The 17,878-nt window shown below is 50.9% G+C and overlaps 9 protein-coding genes across 9 annotated transcripts; 4 read left to right on the forward strand and 5 right to left on the reverse strand.

Moving 5' to 3' along the window:
* Positions 1 to 1,647: 1,647 nt before the first annotated feature.
* PFICI_12319 (uncharacterized protein) lies at positions 1,648 to 2,667 on the forward strand (the record flags this gene model as incomplete). The annotated part of the gene is made up of 1 exon (XM_007840900.1): positions 1,648 to 2,667. The coding sequence occupies one exon, from the start codon at positions 1,648 to 1,650 to the stop codon at positions 2,665 to 2,667; it is 1,020 nt and encodes a 339-aa protein (XP_007839091.1).
* Positions 2,668 to 5,173: 2,506 nt separating this feature from the next.
* On the reverse strand, positions 5,174 to 5,684 carry PFICI_12320 (uncharacterized protein; the record flags this gene model as incomplete). Its single annotated transcript, XM_007840901.1, has 2 exons — positions 5,174 to 5,346; positions 5,543 to 5,684. The coding sequence occupies 2 exons, from the start codon at positions 5,682 to 5,684 to the stop codon at positions 5,174 to 5,176; spliced, it is 315 nt and encodes a 104-aa protein (XP_007839092.1).
* Positions 5,685 to 6,311: 627 nt separating this feature from the next.
* On the reverse strand, positions 6,312 to 8,170 carry PFICI_12321 (uncharacterized protein; the record flags this gene model as incomplete). The annotated part of the gene is made up of 5 exons (XM_007840902.1): positions 6,312 to 7,335; positions 7,389 to 7,506; positions 7,562 to 7,866; positions 7,931 to 8,067; positions 8,123 to 8,170. The coding sequence occupies 5 exons, from the start codon at positions 8,168 to 8,170 to the stop codon at positions 6,312 to 6,314; spliced, it is 1,632 nt and encodes a 543-aa protein (XP_007839093.1).
* Positions 8,171 to 8,668: 498 nt separating this feature from the next.
* PFICI_12322 (uncharacterized protein) lies at positions 8,669 to 9,815 on the forward strand (the record flags this gene model as incomplete). Its single annotated transcript, XM_007840903.1, has 2 exons — positions 8,669 to 9,343; positions 9,414 to 9,815. 2 exons carry the CDS (start codon positions 8,669 to 8,671, stop codon positions 9,813 to 9,815), a joined length of 1,077 nt encoding a protein of 358 aa, XP_007839094.1.
* Positions 9,816 to 10,023: 208 nt separating this feature from the next.
* Positions 10,024 to 10,557, forward strand: PFICI_12323 (uncharacterized protein; the record flags this gene model as incomplete). The annotated part of the gene is made up of 1 exon (XM_007840904.1): positions 10,024 to 10,557. One exon carries the CDS (start codon positions 10,024 to 10,026, stop codon positions 10,555 to 10,557), a length of 534 nt encoding a protein of 177 aa, XP_007839095.1.
* An 87-nt stretch (positions 10,558 to 10,644) lies between these two features.
* Positions 10,645 to 11,316, reverse strand: PFICI_12324 (uncharacterized protein; the record flags this gene model as incomplete). Its single annotated transcript, XM_007840905.1, has 2 exons — positions 10,645 to 10,704; positions 10,765 to 11,316. 2 exons carry the CDS (start codon positions 11,314 to 11,316, stop codon positions 10,645 to 10,647), a joined length of 612 nt encoding a protein of 203 aa, XP_007839096.1.
* A 1,539-nt stretch (positions 11,317 to 12,855) lies between these two features.
* On the forward strand, positions 12,856 to 13,567 carry PFICI_12325 (uncharacterized protein; the record flags this gene model as incomplete). The annotated part of the gene is made up of 3 exons (XM_007840906.1): positions 12,856 to 13,004; positions 13,058 to 13,259; positions 13,322 to 13,567. The coding sequence occupies 3 exons, from the start codon at positions 12,856 to 12,858 to the stop codon at positions 13,565 to 13,567; spliced, it is 597 nt and encodes a 198-aa protein (XP_007839097.1).
* Positions 13,568 to 14,060: 493 nt separating this feature from the next.
* Positions 14,061 to 15,440, reverse strand: PFICI_12326 (uncharacterized protein; the record flags this gene model as incomplete). The annotated part of the gene is made up of 1 exon (XM_007840907.1): positions 14,061 to 15,440. The coding sequence occupies one exon, from the start codon at positions 15,438 to 15,440 to the stop codon at positions 14,061 to 14,063; it is 1,380 nt and encodes a 459-aa protein (XP_007839098.1).
* Positions 15,441 to 15,718: 278 nt separating this feature from the next.
* Positions 15,719 to 17,206, reverse strand: PFICI_12327 (uncharacterized protein; the record flags this gene model as incomplete). The annotated part of the gene is made up of 2 exons (XM_007840908.1): positions 15,719 to 16,700; positions 16,770 to 17,206. The coding sequence occupies 2 exons, from the start codon at positions 17,204 to 17,206 to the stop codon at positions 15,719 to 15,721; spliced, it is 1,419 nt and encodes a 472-aa protein (XP_007839099.1).
* Between the last annotated feature and the right edge of the window lie 672 nt (positions 17,207 to 17,878).

Here is a 17,878-nt window from a genome sequence, read left to right on the forward strand (position 1 = left end):
TGCCTACTACGTACACCACCATTAACATGATGACTCAACTCTAGTCCAGGCCCGAGAAAAAGAAAATCAAAGAAGAACTACTACCAAGTCCGGAGATTTTGATATGGTCCACGGAACACCTGCTGAGACATGCCTATCTCACATTTTACCTTCTTACCTTGCCTAGGTGGTTGCCACAGAGGTGGATAGCTTACCCCAGGACCTTACTACTACAGCTTGGTTGCTTGGCCAGTGCTTGGTCGCCATAGATTGAACGTCGCATTCCATTCCGTCGACGCGCTTGTCTCATCTGGCGCCTGGGAAACGGAACATGCTATCTTTGCCAGTGAACTCTTTTTTTGGATTCCCCTCCAGCTCCAGATATGACCAGCAGTCACCGAGGAACGAATACCTACATTACCTCCTAGGGCGGTAACCGATCATTCGGGTTCCCTCTTGTTTCAACACCATGTCTTTAATGCCATGCGCCAGGAGTCAGCTTGGGGGATGGAAGGATTCTTCTTGATTGAAGAAGCATGGAAGCTTCATTGGTTTCCTGTCTTGTGGTGCATTCATTCCCCGGCTTCCTGCGCAGCAGTCCTGGCAACCTGGGTTTAGCGGACGGCCTCTCCAGTGGGCCACCACCGTCACCCGTCGACTGAGCCCGCTCAGCCTCTTTTGGCTGCGGACGAGTCTTGATGGGAAAGGTATGGCAAGTGGCAGTGGTAGGGGAGAGGGGGGGTCCAATGTTTCCCAGGTCACGGTTCACCATTCCCCCGTCAACACCATACCTACCGACTACTCGTTCGGCACACCCTGAGCAACGAAAAGAATGTGTCATCGGCCAGTACAGGCTAGGGCGCGCCAATCCGTCCTAGCACCAGAATAATCTGTATCTGTCTATGGGTCAATGGCTCTCAACTCGTCGTGATGGAGGGGCGTGCGATTATTAGACGTCCCTCCGGGAAGCGTTCCTGGGTACCTGGTAAAGGTAATATACGTACCTACCAGCCATACATACTGCCACCACCACTATTACCTGCCCTCATAATGTTCCCTGCCCACCAAAAAACTTACAAAAAGTCCTGCACGAGCTCCCTCATCTTCATGCTCTATATTTAAGGCCACAAACTCCTCTCGTGTCTTGGACTGAAGTCTAGCTTCCTCCTTCTGCTCATTCTTCATTGTCATATCTGTTTCGTCAATCCCCTTTTCCTATACGAACATTATTCAGAGTTCTGCTAGGCAACAATCTGCTCCACTACAGAGTAGGACTACTACGACTTGACTTACTACTTATTCCTCAAACCTCCCACGCGACCTCGACCTCGAACAACTTCACTTGACTTCTTCTTCCAGATGTCATGTCTTTGAAGCCACACTACACTTGCGCAAAATACTTTCCCATTTGTGACACGGCCGGTTGACAACATCATCGTGGCCTCAACACCCAAGATCCTGATCAACAACACCGTCTCCAATCGTAGACACAAGACGGAAATATACTCGACCCACCAATACCATACTAGTAGATCGCGAGAAAGAAGCCCTTCGCCAGAACGTGCCATTCGCGAGCACCAACTCTCACGAAGGTCTCGACTCAAACCAATTGTTGTACAATCCGTTCCACCGCGCATCTCGCGCTCAAATACGTTACCAGCCTCCACCATGTGTGAGAAGCACTCCTACTACAAGGACGGCCGAAAGGTCGACAGCCAGGTAGAGCAATGCTCCAAGGCTGCCCGCCACGGCCCCAATACTATCTGCGAGGATCCCGTAAAGTTTAGACACCCAGACGGCGAGACGCCACGTCGCAGCTCACAGTACCTCTCGCCGGGCTTTCCTCCTTCACCACCCTCATCTGATGCATCCTTTGCGCCTTCGAGCGACGGGGAACGATCCCACAAGCGCCGCTCTGGAACCTACATCAATGGCGAGAAGATTAGCCGCAGCGGCTCTCGTCGCGAGAAGCGCAGCAGTGCCCACGTTACCTTTGTCGAGCCCTCCACGTCTCCGCGCTCGCCTCTGAACTATGACACACCAGCTAGCAGCCCTTCGCGGTCACCGACTTACACTTACCATACTTCAACATCCTCCGCCTACCCGTCCCACGATCAATCACACTATAGACATCCCGAGGTGAGGATGGAAGTCAACCGTCCTCGCCGCAACAGCACTGCTCAATACGAGCAGAGTACATCAAAGTCAAAGACCTCTTCGAGCAGCAGCAGCTCCGAGGAGGAGCGCCTGCGCCAACAGCTCAAGCGCGAGGAGAGGAAGAATGAAGAGACCAAGCGCCAACTCGCAGAGGCCAAGAGACAGGCAGAAGAGGCCGAAAGAAGAGCCGATGCAGAGCGCAAAGTGCGAAAGGACGCGGAACGTGAGCGAAAGCTCGAGAAAGACATCAAGCGACAGAATGCAGCCATTGACAGCCGTCCCCCGGTTGTGCAATCGACGGCGGCTCCTGTTTACCGTCGAGGCTCGGTGTCGATCAAGCAACAGAACACTGCACCCATTGCCGACCCCTACGTTTCCCACAAATACTATGAACGAGAGGAAAGAAGAAGGCGCAAGGAGGAGGAGGAGCAGCAGCAGCAGGCCAGGTTGAGGGCACGCCTGACTCCTCACACCGCCCCGCGAGGTTATGATAGACCAACAGTTGTGTACCATGGACGGGATACATATTAAAGTGCCTGGTTAAAAAGACACACATGTACTTTGGGTTTTATAACAGCAGGCGTTAAGGAACATTGGGGGCAAAAAGATACCTTGGGATTTATACAGGCTGACAGCAATTGTCGAAGGCATTCCGGTGTAAATGTCTTGGTTTTTTGGAATTTTTTCTTTTCTTTTTTGGACCTTTTTGATCTACCAATTAGATAGATGGAAAAATATCATTGGATAAGTCAAAAGCTTCTCAATCTGTCCTCCACAAGACTTGATGAATTGCTGCAAAATAGTGACCACATGTCACCCACCTCACGCATCAAAGATACAACGCCGAATAACAACACTATTACTTGATGCACTGACAATTTGCGGGTATCAGTACAATGCAAGACTACATTGGCTCCTTTTTTTTTCCTTCTTTTTCTTTTCTTTTGTTATGATTGCTTGGCCAAATCAGCCACTCAGCAATGAGTCGCAAATTATTCAGCAAAGCTCGTATTATAGAATACAGGCATGGATGGCCTAGACATTGTAGTCACGCAACACATAGCATCATGATATGTACAACTGGGTTTGACTCATACGGGAGTGCAAGAAAAAAGATGCCCCTCAATGCCCCGCGTCGTTCGTGCGATGCGATTGCGGGGTCATCAGTCGCATGCCCGCCCTTCTTTCTTTGCTCCTGTCCCTGTGGCTCATTTCTTCTTGCTGCCTCAATTGGACAGTCACACGGGACTCACCTAACCCAAGTGCCTTGCCTCTCCTCTCTCCTCTTTTGCTTGCCTTTGCTGCCTGTGTGCTGCCTAAAAGATGGTGGTTTGGCCGTATGATACTATCCTAATGCAGGAGTCTCAGTAGTCCACCCACAGCTGGATTGGAGGAAAATGGGGCCAACCAAGCGCAATGATGGGAATCGGTGCCGGCCCGCTCCACTTTCCTTGATCTTTGTTCCTTTCTCTCGCCCTCGCCCGCTTAGGACCCAATCAAGAACACCATCACACGCGACTGGGTGACTTGACCTAGTTTGCCGCAGCGCACATTGATGCGAACTGGCCACATGGGAAAACGAGGGGGGCCAGTAAGAGAGATGAGCAAAGGGAACTTGCCGAGTGGTTAGGTGAGACTGGGAGAATATGAGATGGCCGAAATGAAATACCGCATGTGTTTCATTCTGATAGAGACACGCCATAGTTGGGCATTCATCTTTTTTGGCTCTCCCTATATGACCGAGCCCGCGCAATTACAAGTGCTATAGTCTACTAAGAGTAGAAGAGCATAAGAGTAGAAGAGCACACACACACACAACCAAACTGTTAGGCATCAAGACGGAGAAAAAAAAAGTTCTTGGCTTCCTGGTTCCTAGGGTCCCGGAAGTGATGAATGGGTCCCCGAACAACCCAACCCCTGGTTCCTCTCCTCCCTCCCACCCAAAAGTCGAGCAGATTCCCTAGATTCCGTCGCAGTGGAAGTGGGCAAATATAGAGCACCCCGATTTGAAACCCTTGCTTTGCCTAAATAGGGGAGTTCGGCAGTCGTTACTTTTCCTCCTCCTCCCAGTAGTACCCAGGCACGAAGGGAGAAAAAAGTGAGACGGAATGCGCGAATATCGTGAACGGCTGATCCTCAGCTAGATTGAAAAATCCTTCTCTCCCTCTCTCCTGTATTCCATGCCAAAATTAAAGTTGGCAGATCTTTAGAGCCCAACCGTTTCATTTCCTCGTCACCTAGATACCCAAAGAGTGACCGATTGAAAAACCCTGGCGCATGATTGCGCAAGCTCAGTTTTCAGCTGTGACGAGAATCATCGTACCGCGCCCAGAGGAGGGGAGGAAATGGATGCAAAGCAGCCCAGGAGATCTTTGATTAAAAGGTCTGTCCCCCGGCAATCTGCCCGGAAGCACTTATCGATACGACTTACTACTTGACATTCCGGTGCGACACAGACCCCTGATGGATTATACTCCGAGCCATTCGAGTTATCCACTCAACAACGATGGATGCACAATACGCACAACAACCAACGCCAATGCGGAAGACTCGGACAGAGACAAGCCAAGTCAAAATGATAGCAAAATTCACGGAGTCCGACTTTCGACAAAAGACCACGGTCATCTCCTCGCGATAAAGGTTTAGCAGATAGCTTCTTGATATTTTGTTTCATTGACTGGATTGGGAATATCGGAATCCTTCTTGAATCCTCTTCTCCAGAAATAGGCCGACCCGAATAGGCCGCTGTCTTTTTTGCCCTCTGCCTTAAAAATAGGAACCACGTTTTCGAGGCCGACGAGCGAGAATTTCCCGCCAAGGACGATGATGAAGAAGCAAAGCAATTCCCACCTGTAGATAGGTAATTCCCTTGCTCGCCATCATCAGACTTTCGTGTCCAATCCATCGTCTCGAGAACCTGATTCCTTCGAGCCATCATACGAAAGATGAGAAAATGGTCATTTACATGCCGGGCCAATGTTTCGGGTTCGATGCATCTTGGTCCACGAGAAGAGAAACTCGTCTCCGTGCTCTAACCCTAGGCCGACCACGTGCCCTTGACTTCGCCCGTGAGTACAATGGGCTGCAGGTCGGTAAAGTTGGGAACGTCGGCAAAGATCTCCTTGCCTCCCTCGGTGGCCGCCGCGGTGCCAAACGCACCGGCGCTCTCCCACTGCAGGATGGCTTGGATAACGTAAGGACCCTCGGAGTCTATTAAAAGAACGAGTTAGTTATCTCTGGGATTTCAGGTCGTGGCTTGTTTCATGATATCATCCGTCTCAATGGGCCGCTCAACAAGTCATGATTCGCAATTTGTTTGTGTAGAGCAAGAGCCCGCGATTGACTTGCTTCAACGCAGAGCATACGAGAGGAAAGAAAATGACGCCATCTTCTATGAGGCACTTACGTTCAGTGATAGTCCAGGACTTGAGTCCGCTGGGTCCCCAAGTCTTGCTGACCAGGGGCATGTGCTTGTCGAGGTAGTACTGGAGATCGAACTTGACCTCTCCGCTCGGACGCGGGTAGGCGACGGTGATGATGGCAGGCATGTTGGTTTTTTTTAGAGTTTCTCAGCTGTTAAGGAGTGCTATTTATAGTGAGGGAGTAATAATGTTACTCGGCTAGCAAGATTGATGATGGTGAATATTTCTGATAGTTTATGAAGACTGAAGCACGAATGCACGTTGCCAAGTCGCAATCTTTGTTGCGGAGGGGTTTCCTTTTCTCCTCTTTTATCGTTGCGGGCATCTCTGGAGGGTCCCGAGGTATTCTAGAAGAAGGCTTCAACCCCACTCCTTGCATCACGTCAATCGCTCCGGTGGCGCGGAGTTGCCCTTCATAGTGGTGGGGACTATAGAGCAAAAACGCGCGTGTCAGCATCAGCATCAGCATCACGTATGCCAATGCAATGGATCGGATTTTCCCGGTGCACATCACATCCACAAAGAGCATCTCGTCAATCTTGTAGGTGTGAAACACAGCTTTGCAAGTCAATGCAATGACATTGCCCGTAATTCACAATGCTACCCTCGCCTTAAGCTGCTTTCCACTTTGGGGTATTGCATTAACCATATCGGATTGAAGCTATAAATGTTCCACGCGTACGCCACCTTGAGATATATTGTATAGCATCATTTTCCGACGCGTTTGACACTAATTCCTGCTCGTCGACACATTCATGACCAGTACGACAGCTCCCCCGCCAACATACCCGTCGGCTGTCTCCCCATCTGGCCCGTCAGGAGCGTCGACTTTTCCCTCTTGAGGTACTCGCCGTCCCCGAGCTTGGCCGTGACGCCCGCGCCGTCGCGGTCCCAGGCCAGCTGCCCGCGGAGGAAAACTTTGCGCGGCCAATTGCGCACCTGGACACCCTCAAACGGCGTGTAGTCGATCCGGTGGTGCAGCATGCTGTTGGTAATGGTGATCTTGCCTCGCCCTCCTCCTGTCTGGCGACTGCTGCTGATGCTCTGGGGACCGTCGGCTTCGGATTGTGAGACGAGGGGCGTCTCTTCGGGATACCAGATGACAATGTCGGCGTCAAAGCCGGGCGCCAAACTACCCTTTCTGTGGCCTAGGCCATAGAGCTTGGCGGGGTTTGTAGAAGTAAGCTCCACGAACCGCGGCAGCGAGATGCGGATCTTGTCGTCGCCGAACCCGCCGCCAGGCCGCGAAGGGTCAAAGGTCCGGTCAAACAGCAAGGGCAGCCGGGTCTCCATGCCCGGCAGACCATTGGGCACGACGCGGAAGTCGCCGTGCCTGTGCCCATGCTCGTCGGGCGCAGAGAGGCCCTTGAGCTTGCCGCACTCGTGGTCAAAGGTCGCGGGCGCGTGGTCCGAGGACACGACGGTAAAGGTGCCGTTGGCGAGCCCGAGCCAGATCTCCTCGAGATCGCGGGCGTCGTGGCGCAGCGGCGGGGCGCAAATGTTCTTGGCGCCCTCAAAGTCTTCGGGGCCGGACCGGAGGCGATCGCTCAGCAGGTACAGGTAGTGCGGGCAGGTCTCGGCGTGGATGGGCAGCAGCCGTCTCTGTGCGTCATTAACGTGTTTCACGGCCGTCGGCGCCGACATGTGCACAATGAGGATTGGTGTGTCCGTAACCTCGGCCAGGCTGATGGCGCGGTATGTGGCTTCGGACTCTGCAATCTGTGGGCGAGCTACGGAATGGAAAAAGGTGCCCGTGTTCTTCTGCTTTGCGAGTCGCCTGATCATTTCGTAAGTCTAAGTTCTGTGAGGCAAGAGGGCGAATTCTCTCACTTTGTTATTTGCTCGATGATGTCATTGTTCTCGGCATGTATCATGGTGGTGATTCCGAGCCCGCGGGCTCTCATCATGATATTGAAGAGGTCGCCATCTCCCAGCTTCATTGGTTCATCTGTATCATGTGATAAGTTCTTGTTCGTTCGATGAGGGTGCACTGGTACACTCACAAGTCATGTAAATCTTGACACTCGTGATGCCCTCCCTCTCCACGAGTAAAGGTAATTCTTCTTCGAGGACTTTTTCATTCGGATTTGTCAGAATGACATGGATGCCGTAGTCACAGAATGAATTGCCAGCTGCCTTTTTATGGTAAGACTCGAGAGCCGGCCATATGCTTTCTTCGTGTCGTTTCTGGCTGGCAAAGGCTATGACCGTTGTATTACCACCTGCAATGGCTGATTTACTCCCCGATTCCCAAGTATCCCCTGTCGGCGAATTATCTTGTTGAATATGCACATGCGAATCCACGCCGCTGTTTTCGTCATTAGTTTTATGTCCAGTCAGACATGGAGACGCGGTTTAATGTGCTTGCTCACCCTGGTGTGATGTAGGCGCCTTCTGCATCCACAACCTGAGTCTGTGGCCCGGACGTAAGATTGGTTCCGATGCAGCTAATCTTGCCATCTATAACGCCCAACTCGACGCCAAGAGGAAGAACCTCTGCAGCCGTAACCTGGAGCAGTCAGAATATTTTTGGTTGGTTCGGATTTCCAATGTATGCAACTTACTATCCGCCCATTTCGAACTATTAAATCGAGATCACGTTTCTCGCTCATCTTGGGTAATATTGCGAGGCAAAAGTGAATGGGAGTGTCGTGGTCGATTTGACAGACTAGCCAGCAATCCACAACAGAATGAACAAACAGTTTGAGTAGTCGAGAATCTTGCACAGGACTGTCTGAAAGTCGAATTTATCCCGGCCCTCAAATAATCGACTCGGTGGTCAAAATAAACGTAATACTGCAACAAATAAATGTCATCAAGGGCGACAGGATATCTACATGAATTGTGGCTACTTGCTGCTACTGCTTCGGGCATGACCCGACGGCCCCGCCTCTACAGCGGAGTGCTTATCACTGTAGCGCCTTCGGAAGGCCGGACGAGCCCCCGATAAATGGAGACACCGGAACCGGAGCTTGTATACTTTGGATGGGATGTCACTGCGATCTAAATATGTTGGATGATTATTTCAGTTTCCATCAGAACAATTTCCAGTGTGAAGCTTTCAAGTACATCAATCAATAAGCGGGTGTGTACACGCAAAGGAAGCAAAGATGTCAAGCAAAGCAACTCCCCGGACCATCACAGTCGCTGCGGCGCAGATGGGGCCCAACCAAAAGACAGACTCTCGTGCCTCCATATTGAATCGCATGCTCAAGCTTATGGATGATGCCGCTTCCCAGGGTGTCAAACTTATTGCCTATCCAGAGCTTGCCCTGACGACATTCTTCCCCGTACATTACCTGACGGACGAGGAAGAAATCGCCAGCTACTTTGAGCCTACATCCGCAGCAGAGCCGTACGCTCTCTTGTCGTCGCCCCACGTCAAGCCGCTGGTGGACAAGGCCAACGCTCTAGGCATTGACTTTTACCTGGGCTTTGCCGAGCGGTGGACGGGAGAGGACGGCAAGACGACCGACTTCAACACGGCCATGTACTACTCGGTCGCAGCAGGCACTGGTGTGGGCAAGTACAGAAAGGTTCATCTACCTGGAAGGACTGAGCCACTCCCTGATCCAAAGGCGTTTCAACAGCTCGAAAAGAAGTACTTTACGCCTGGCGATATCGGGTTCAAGGCCTTTAGGGCCCCGGGGCTCGTTCCAGATGCCCTTAAGGCTGAGGATGTTGGACCAGAGAGCGAGACAGTAGCCAAGGGAGACCCAATCCTGGGCATGCTGATTTGCAACGACAGAAGGTGGCCGGAGGCTTGGAGACCTTATGGACTGCAGGTATGGATGCTCACGCCGTCACCGCAACGGTAATATTGTCACTTTGACAAGTATGCTAAGTATAACACAGGGCGCGGAACTTGTCATTGAAGGCTACAACACCACAGCCTGGGCACCGCAGTACGACGGAACCCCCGAAGAGCAGCAAGAGACTGCCGAGTTCCACCACCGGCTGTCCTGCCAGGCCGGAAGCTACCAAAATGCTCTCTGGAGTATCAACGTGGCCAAGTGCGGCATTGAGAACAACCAGGGTCTGATCGGATGCAGTTTGATTATCGACCCGAATGGCAGAATTGTTGCCGAGTCCAAGACTATGGATGATGAGCTCATCGTAGCGACTATTGACCTGGCCAAGTGCCAGTACCAGAGGGGCCGTGTTTTCAACTTTGAGAAGCACAGGAGACCGGAGCACTACGGCATCATCTTGGATCAAGTTGGGTTGCAAGAGATACCTCTTTTGTCTGGGGCATGATTTTGAGTGATACATAGATATTAAACTGGAACAAAATTGAGCTCTTGTCCGCAAACAGACCTATTACGGCTCCTCGCGCATTATGCGCAAAACAGAGGATCCATATTTTCGAAAATGAAATTCGAGGGAATGCTCAAGATTATCATTGATGATTGCTGCTAATTATATGATGAATTACTAAAATGACTGTACTGCCCATACCAATGCCATGATTACCAATGGTACAGTCGAGAATGGTGAGCCAAGAGAGTTGCCGGATGATGTAGTGATTGACGATCCTTCCGAATTGGAACCTGATCCAGGAGAAGACTGGGATCCCGAGTCCGAACCTGAGCCCGAGCCCGTAGAGTCGGACGAGTCTGATGAACCTGACGAACCCGAGCCAGAACCTGAACTTGATGAGCCTGACGCATCTGATGAGCCGCCTGAAGACGTATCCGAGCCTGAACCCGAGCCAGTATCAGTTCCCGAGCTGGAGCCAGAACCTGATCCTCCGCCCGACTGCCCTGCTGATCCCGAGCTTGAGCTTGAGCTTCCGCCGTCCGAACTGTCCGAAGACCCAGTCCCGCTCGAGTCACTAGAGGAACCGCTGCTCCCTGTGCCACTTGACGAACTGCCGCCTCCGGAACCGCTTGAACCACTCGAGCCGCTGCTGCCGCTGCTGTCTGTGTCTCCACTGGTACCCGAACCAGATGATCCCGTTCCAATTCCAAAGCTACCACCACCCGAACCTGACCCTTGACTCGCGCCTCCTATGATCCGTTAGACAAAGCATTCTTCATACCAGCAGATCAATTACGAGGGAGAACATGAGCAATAAAGACTTACCCTAGCCGCCAAGGAGAGCGGTAATGAGAGCAGTGATGAATTCCGAGACCGCCGATACAAGCTAGCGATGACATTTTAGCAGTCTGTGTGACAGTTCCAAAGAAGGGGTGCTGGATCTTACCGGTTGAGCATCAGCAATAAGCTGCTTGGTCTCGGTGATAAAGTCTTGAGTTAGGAGGCTGTTGGCGCCATTGAGGAGGTTGCCAATGATCTTGATGTTGTCCGGAGTCAAGAGGCCAGAGGCGGCATCGACCAGACCGCCAATGTCGAGCTTGCCGAGCGTATCCAGAAGAGGTGAGATCTGTCCAATGAGCGAGCCAAGGTCAACTTGTCCGAGAGCGTCGCTGGCCGTAAAGACAATGCTGCGCGTGGTATTGGCAAAGGGTGCCTCGAGCAGGTCGGCGAGCCCCGTCACGACGGTGTGGACGTCGTTGAGGAAGTCGGTGGAGAGAAAGGTCTGCAACTGCTTGAGCAGGTCCAAGAGGCTGCTGAGAGCATCGCCCAAGTCTAGGGTGTCCTGTCTGGGAGCAAGTGCGAGCTTGGCAAACTGAGCAAACTCATCGCGCGTCAGGAGGTTGGCAGTAGCAGCAAAAGAATCGGGGGATGTTTTGGCAATTGCCGCCACAGGCATGGACGCGGCCAGTGCCGTGGTGAAGAATCTGGAGAACCGCATTGTTGGGCTCTGTTCCTATGCAGTGATACCAAATCTAGACTGGAGGAGAAAGGCAGAGCAGAGTGTTGTGGCGGCTTGAGTGTTTCAAGGAGGTGGAAATCATGCATCAGAAGAGGCATAATATAGTCATTTACTCGAGACGGGGACGATGCTGACTTGCCTCGTCTCCTCACATCCCCTCTTCCCTATGTCCAACCCAAGACAAAGTGACTTGAGCGCTGTTTGCTTGACAGCTATCTAGTCTGGTCCCTCTCGACATTTCCTTGGCATTGCCGTCCGAGGCAGACTGCAATCATCCGAGAGGCAAAACATTATCGCCAAGACATTGAATATTTTAGGCGAGGAACACAAGCCGTCGTTTGTTGGCATCAAATGCAACGGTATGCTCATGGCCTTGTCACTCTTGGCACCTCTTACCTGCCTCGGACAGAATTGTCATGACAACTTATTTCCTCTCCGAGCAATGGAGGATCTGAGCGACTCTCGCGAGAGCGGGGCAATATACGAATTGGACACTGGGCACGTCCACAGGATGTCAGCTGCGATGAGTGCAATAATCGTGGATTGTGTAAGTTCGTGATATTCACATGATTCGTGCCAGGATCATGGAGGTTAATTCTCATAGCTATAGACGTGCGGCTAATACAAAAATCAGATATCAGACGGATTCGTCCAATCATTTTCTCTCTCCATATTAAGCCGTTGCATGCCAGGGACCAGCGCAGTGCAACCTCCCGATAGATGACATACATGATCGACTACAAGTCTGCGGGGACGTATGCCGAGGCCAGGTCAGACAGACAGTCGAGCAAAGTCTGGGGTCCCCGCATCTTTGGCTGCGCCTGGGGTCGATGCGGAGATGGGGGCTCAGAGAGGGAACTTGATTCGGGTATGCAACTCGTCTCGTCTTTTTACTTGACTCGTCCTACCCTCGTGACCTCAACTTGTGGCACCCATGCAACACTGCCAGGGCCGGAAGCCTGACCGAAGCGAAAACTCGGTGCATCTGCAGGAGGCAGCAATCGGAGATGATATCCCGGCTTGTCAATCACTCGGCCGAGTCGCAATGGCGACACATTCTGGATGGATTATCAATACGACCATGAATGAGCATATTCGACGATAATCGAAGATGCAATGTCACTTTGGACAGAATCCTCGGCTGAAAGGAGTGTTGTTGTGAGACCTCGGCCCAATTACTCCATTCTTCGCTATGCATCCTTCTCCCAATGCCAAGGCTACTATAACCTCCAGTCGGAGTGGAACACCACGCCGCCACAGAAGATACACAGGAACAGTACTGGAACCGAGGGAAGTGCAAGATTCATAGTCTTGAATGACGCCTCCGAGTCTGAGATAGGTAGCACTAGTTTGATGTAAAACCTATCAGCCAAGCTGCCGCGTTTAGATCTTGCGACAGACTGAGCTTGAAGCCATCATTACCAGTCTCTTCTCGGCACTCATCTCAGAGCTTGCATCGATTTGAGAAGGACGCAATTCCTATCAGTAACATTGCTGAAATTTGCGCAGACCAAAGTCATGTTGCTCAAGACTGTCGTCAGCGTTTTGCTCACAGCGGTCGCCTCGGCGTCGCAACACCACCAGCATCATAATGCAAAGAGGAGCGATGCATCGTCAACGCCAACGGCAGCGTCCAGTTTTGACTCGGCCAAAGTATCCTCGCAGCTGTAAGCCTCAGTATACCTTCAGAGCAGTCACTTATGACTAACAAGCGGAACAGACAAGTGCTTCTAGGCGGTATGACTGTGTCGGCCCTCGTACCTATCCCGACCGTTACACTTGGAATTTCCATTCCCGCCAATCTCAGGAATGAGATCATGACTGCGGTACCTGCCGACGTTATTGTCAAGTTGATGAACCCGACGTATCGTGAGAGCGTAGCGTCCGACTTTGCCGCAGGCAACACTCCCAGCTGGTACCAAGTGAGCTCAGTCCATTCAATAGTGCAATTCATTATCAGGCAGTAGCTCATTATAGATGAAAGACGCTCGATCCCGAACTCAAGACCTTCTTTGAAGGTATAGCCAAGGATATCAAGACGGGCGACGCTGTATTCACCGTCTCGTCGACGCCAACAGTCACGGGATCAGGGTCTGCAGAGGCCACGGACGATGCAGTCGCCTCGAGCTCCAGCTCTGGCATGGCAGCTGCTCCCACGGGTATTGGTAGGGAAATGGCAGTGAGCGTCATTGCTTTGGCTGGAGCGGCCGGTGTAGCTTTGATACTATAGTGCAAGGGTACAAATGGGGTGAAAGCACTTGACAATTGGGACACGGTGACTGGCGATGACAAGATCAGATAATGTTTCAATCAACAAGCTACCTATATAGCAGAACACAATTAACCTTCCTTTCACATACGACCATACGCACTAGAAAATACGGCATCCCGTCCGCTCTGCCCTAGTCAAACTGGTGACGGCTGGATTAGTACTCAGATCGGTGACGGCTGGGGAATCCCCGGTGTTGTATGTTACTTTTTTGTTGAACCATCTATTAATAAATTAGATTATCATTGAGTAGTAAAATAATAAACTTGTTTGAAAATTAATTTTTAAAATTCAAAGAAATTGAATGCAAAGATTCTCACCCGCGACAATCTCAAGGGAGAGTGGACCAATTGGCATGAGAAGTTATGGCAGAGATGCGCCGGATGGCCATATAGTTCAGTGAGAAATATCTCTGTGGGTTGGGAGGGATATGATCATGCAAATGATCACATTATCAAGCGTCTGGAATTGCCCTTGTTTGCTGGGAATCCAGTTCAACAGGCATTCTGATATTCTCCGGTATATCAGGAAGCATAGGGACCCCTCCTGCCGACTGATGTGGAGATTGAGGCGGCTCATCCTGCTCAGTGTACGGTCCCGTGACTGCCGTTGGGCCCAAGTACTCGTATACCAGTCCATGTCGGTGCACTCTGTTCGCCACGGGACCGCCAAATTCACTGTCGTTTTTATGGACGACTGATTTTAGCCTAGCCCCGATGTTACTGATACAACCTGGCTTTTGGCGGCTCTGTACACGCTTGAGCTTTTGCAATTTCCGTGTAGTCTGGCTTGAAGGACGCAAACTACTCCATAAAGCCATCGAGTCCCCTTGTGGACGTTGTTTCTCTTCGATATCCACATTCTGCGCGGCATGCCACGGCTTGTACCCGAGGACATGGTTTGGGCTGCGCGGTCTATCTTCTTTTTTCTGGGCTGATGACGTCTCCTTGACTTGCCATGTCAGGGAATCAGATCGTGACACCGTACCACTGTTCAGTGACCTTGAAGGTGAGTAAACCCGGGCTCTTCGACGTATGAATATATTGTGTGGAGGAGGGTAAAGGCATGGTCCTTTCTGCCGAAGTAGTACTGGATTTGGCTCGGGTATCGGTATCGATAGTCCACTTTGCTTAGTCTCATCCTTTTCAACGATATTAAAGAGCACATGACGAGAGACCTGAGGGGCCGGTTGGTGGTGAGTTTCCACTAATGGAGAGCGCGGGGGTGGAGCTTCCGCCGCAAGGGAGTCAGATATCTCTGATACTTGATAGGCAGTATGGGAGTTGGCTACGGCCGGAAATGAGGAAGAGAATTCCGATACTTGATAGGCGGCGCGAGAGTTGTTCACAGCGCTGGAGAGTCCAATTGAGCCCCAACCAGCAATCCCGTAGGGATTGACGGGATTGCCAAGCGTTTCGGATCCTATACCTGTATCTTCTAGTTCTACTCGAGGTGAAGTGTCCATCATCTCAAATATTGCAGTATCTGGCATTTCCGCCATGACGGGTGTCGTGCTTGAAGGGCGGCGTTGAAGTTCTTTGGATGGTGTAGATGGCATTCCTACAAAACTGAAATTTCGGCGCAAAGGTGATGGCGGCAGAGTAGAGCACATAGCCTCGGTTGATCTCAGTGTCATAGCTTTGCCGTTCTTGTTGTCACCCTGCCCCTTCATCCAAGCCACAATTCGGTGGCCGTTTTCGTCGCACTCGAGCGTCTTGACGCTCATTCTTCTGTGCCATGGAGAGAGTCTCTGCCACAGTGGTACTTCGTTCTGACGTTCGAGATATGTCTTTGCTCTTTGGTGCTTCCCTGGGATGCGGATGGTCTTCTTCATTCTGCCGTTCTGAAATGCTGTGTCGTCTGAGGATACCGTTGAGATCTCTGATTCCTCTTTTTGTAGTGCGCTTTTCCAACGGAGGATTGTTTTCAATCGTCTGTATTTTCCGGCATATGAATTCTTGCGGCTGCCGCTTACAATAATAGTAGCTGTTTGTCGTAGAGACGGGTGACTCTTGCTCTTTGTCTGGTCATTGATTCCTGAAGTGGGGTGGCCAGTGTCTTCTGCTCTTTGGATCTGCTGCTTGATCCATCTCAACTCAAAACTACTCTTCTCTACAAGTCCTCACAGTTAATCACCGATTCTAGAATGCTTGGAAGTCCATCATCCGTGACGCTCGCCAATTCGGGATGCTGTTCTTCCAGGGCCTCGGCGTAGAGTTCTTTGTCAGACGAGCGGTATGAAATGACAAGAAGCCTAAACAAATCATTCTTCTTCAGGTGGGCAGAGGATCCAGGCTTGCTCATATCTTCCCATAGTCTTGAGCATATTTTGTGTGCAGCTTCGAATTTGAGATTATGCATATGAGAAAGTGCTAGATTGTAGAGAAGTTGATGCGCAACTGGTCGCTTCGTTCCACGGAACTCGGCAAGATCGATGACGGCATCCTCGATCCCAGATCCTTTCCCCTGAAGAAACGAGCAAATTGCGAGCTGAGTGCGCAGGCGACTGTGATGGGCATCATCTGGTGCGGAAATCTTGTATCTATCCAGTGCTTGCTGAAATCCTTGTTCAGCTTTTGCAAAGTCGAACTTGCGAAGAGCCTTCTGCGCCATCTTGCTGAAGCCACCCGCCAGTGTCCTGTCAAGATTATTCGCTTCTTCATCAGCCACTACCTCTGGGTAATCAACCTGGAACGGACTTGATGGGAGATTGAAGTTTCCACTTGGGGTACGTGAGTTCCTACGACTGGGCAGCCTAGTCTGCCGAAGAAACGATTCAATATGGCGCCGTTTTGAAATTGTTGTTGTATGTTGAACAACTGAAGAGGCGGAATCTTGGTCCTGAGTGGCGCGTGTGAGAAGCTGACTTCCAGAAAATATCGTACTGGCCTGGACGCTAGCACTGGCATGAAAGTCTCCCACAGCTCTGACAAGATTGTTGAGGTTTTGAACCACATGAGCATCAGATTTATCTAGTTCGAATAGGGGATTATTATCTGCAGCAGCGCGAGTTGAGTTTTCGAGATATCGGTTGAGCCGTTCGAGTTCCTTCAAAATGATTGTTTGAGAAGTATTGCTCCGCAAAGAAAGCGATCTAAAAGTGTGGCATGTTTACCATATCAGTTTTCCACGACAGGTCTGCCTGGCAGTGTTGGAGACTCACACATTGATCACTTGTAGCAATGTCTGTAGTGCTAAGTTTGACAGGCGAATTTTTTCACGGAATGCAGAGATCTCACGCGTGTGGAAATGTATCTCGGTCGCAATCTTTCCTCGACGGAAGATCGAATTTGAACGCGATGGTCCACCAATTCGCTTGATGAGTGCATTCAAGTCGTCAATGGCTTGTTGTGAGTCCCTGATTGCGTTCCGACTTTGTTTCCAGACGTCTTCGTCGATGGGCGCCAGAGCCATGGGATGACGTTGGCAACCTTGAAGAGCCCTGCTGATTGAGCGGCTGAAACCAATGAGATTATTGAGTTCGACACAGAGTCCAGAATAGCCAGCGTCGGCATAGTGAACGGACTGTAGGAATCGATAAACTCTAGCGACGGCATCTGTCAGTGTAAGTACTGAGGCTGTAATGGAGAGAGGATCCATGGTGAAGACGACGTCCAGACTACTGATTATCACACCGCTGTCTTTAGCAACCGTGGAAGTGGTTACGAAATAATGATTAGAGCAGTGTCTTATCGAGATCGAGGATGACGCCAGGACATCACCAGTTTGTTTCGTCCATTCTCACCGAACGAGCCGACCTTCGGACACCCTCCATGATCCCGCCCAATGTGCGGGCAATTCGTAGTCAGGCGCACCGCCAGAAAGGTGAGCCAGCCTTGAAAGGTGCCTCGCGATGCGGCATATTAAGCGAGTTCTAAACCTCCCAATCACAAATGGGAGCTACCACGAAGATTCTTGGAGGAAAAACCCCAACGCCCGTACTTGTTACACAACACTTGCGAGGGGAGTGCGACCGACAGCGATTGACGAAAAGCTCGTAGTTGAGAGTCAATTTTCCATGGACCTTTGCAAAGCTTTCCTTTCCTCTACTTCTTTCTTTAACAACTTTGTTATTTTGTTAGTATGTGCAACTGTCCCGAGATGACCAATCCCAAACTAATTGACAACTTGAGATGCTTTTACTTGCGATGCCTTTGAGACAAAGTAGGCTGAGAAGTCTCTCCTCGAACTATGTAGTGGGTGGACTGGTAGCCTGATGCACTTCAAAATCACGATAGCTTCATTTTCAATTGCGCTTCGAGCGCTAGATAT

This window comes from Pestalotiopsis fici (genome assembly GCF_000516985.1).
Source record: "Pestalotiopsis fici W106-1 unplaced genomic scaffold PFICI_Scf_10, whole genome shotgun sequence".
In the NCBI taxonomy this organism is placed as follows: domain Eukaryota; kingdom Fungi; phylum Ascomycota; class Sordariomycetes; order Amphisphaeriales; family Sporocadaceae; genus Pestalotiopsis; species Pestalotiopsis fici.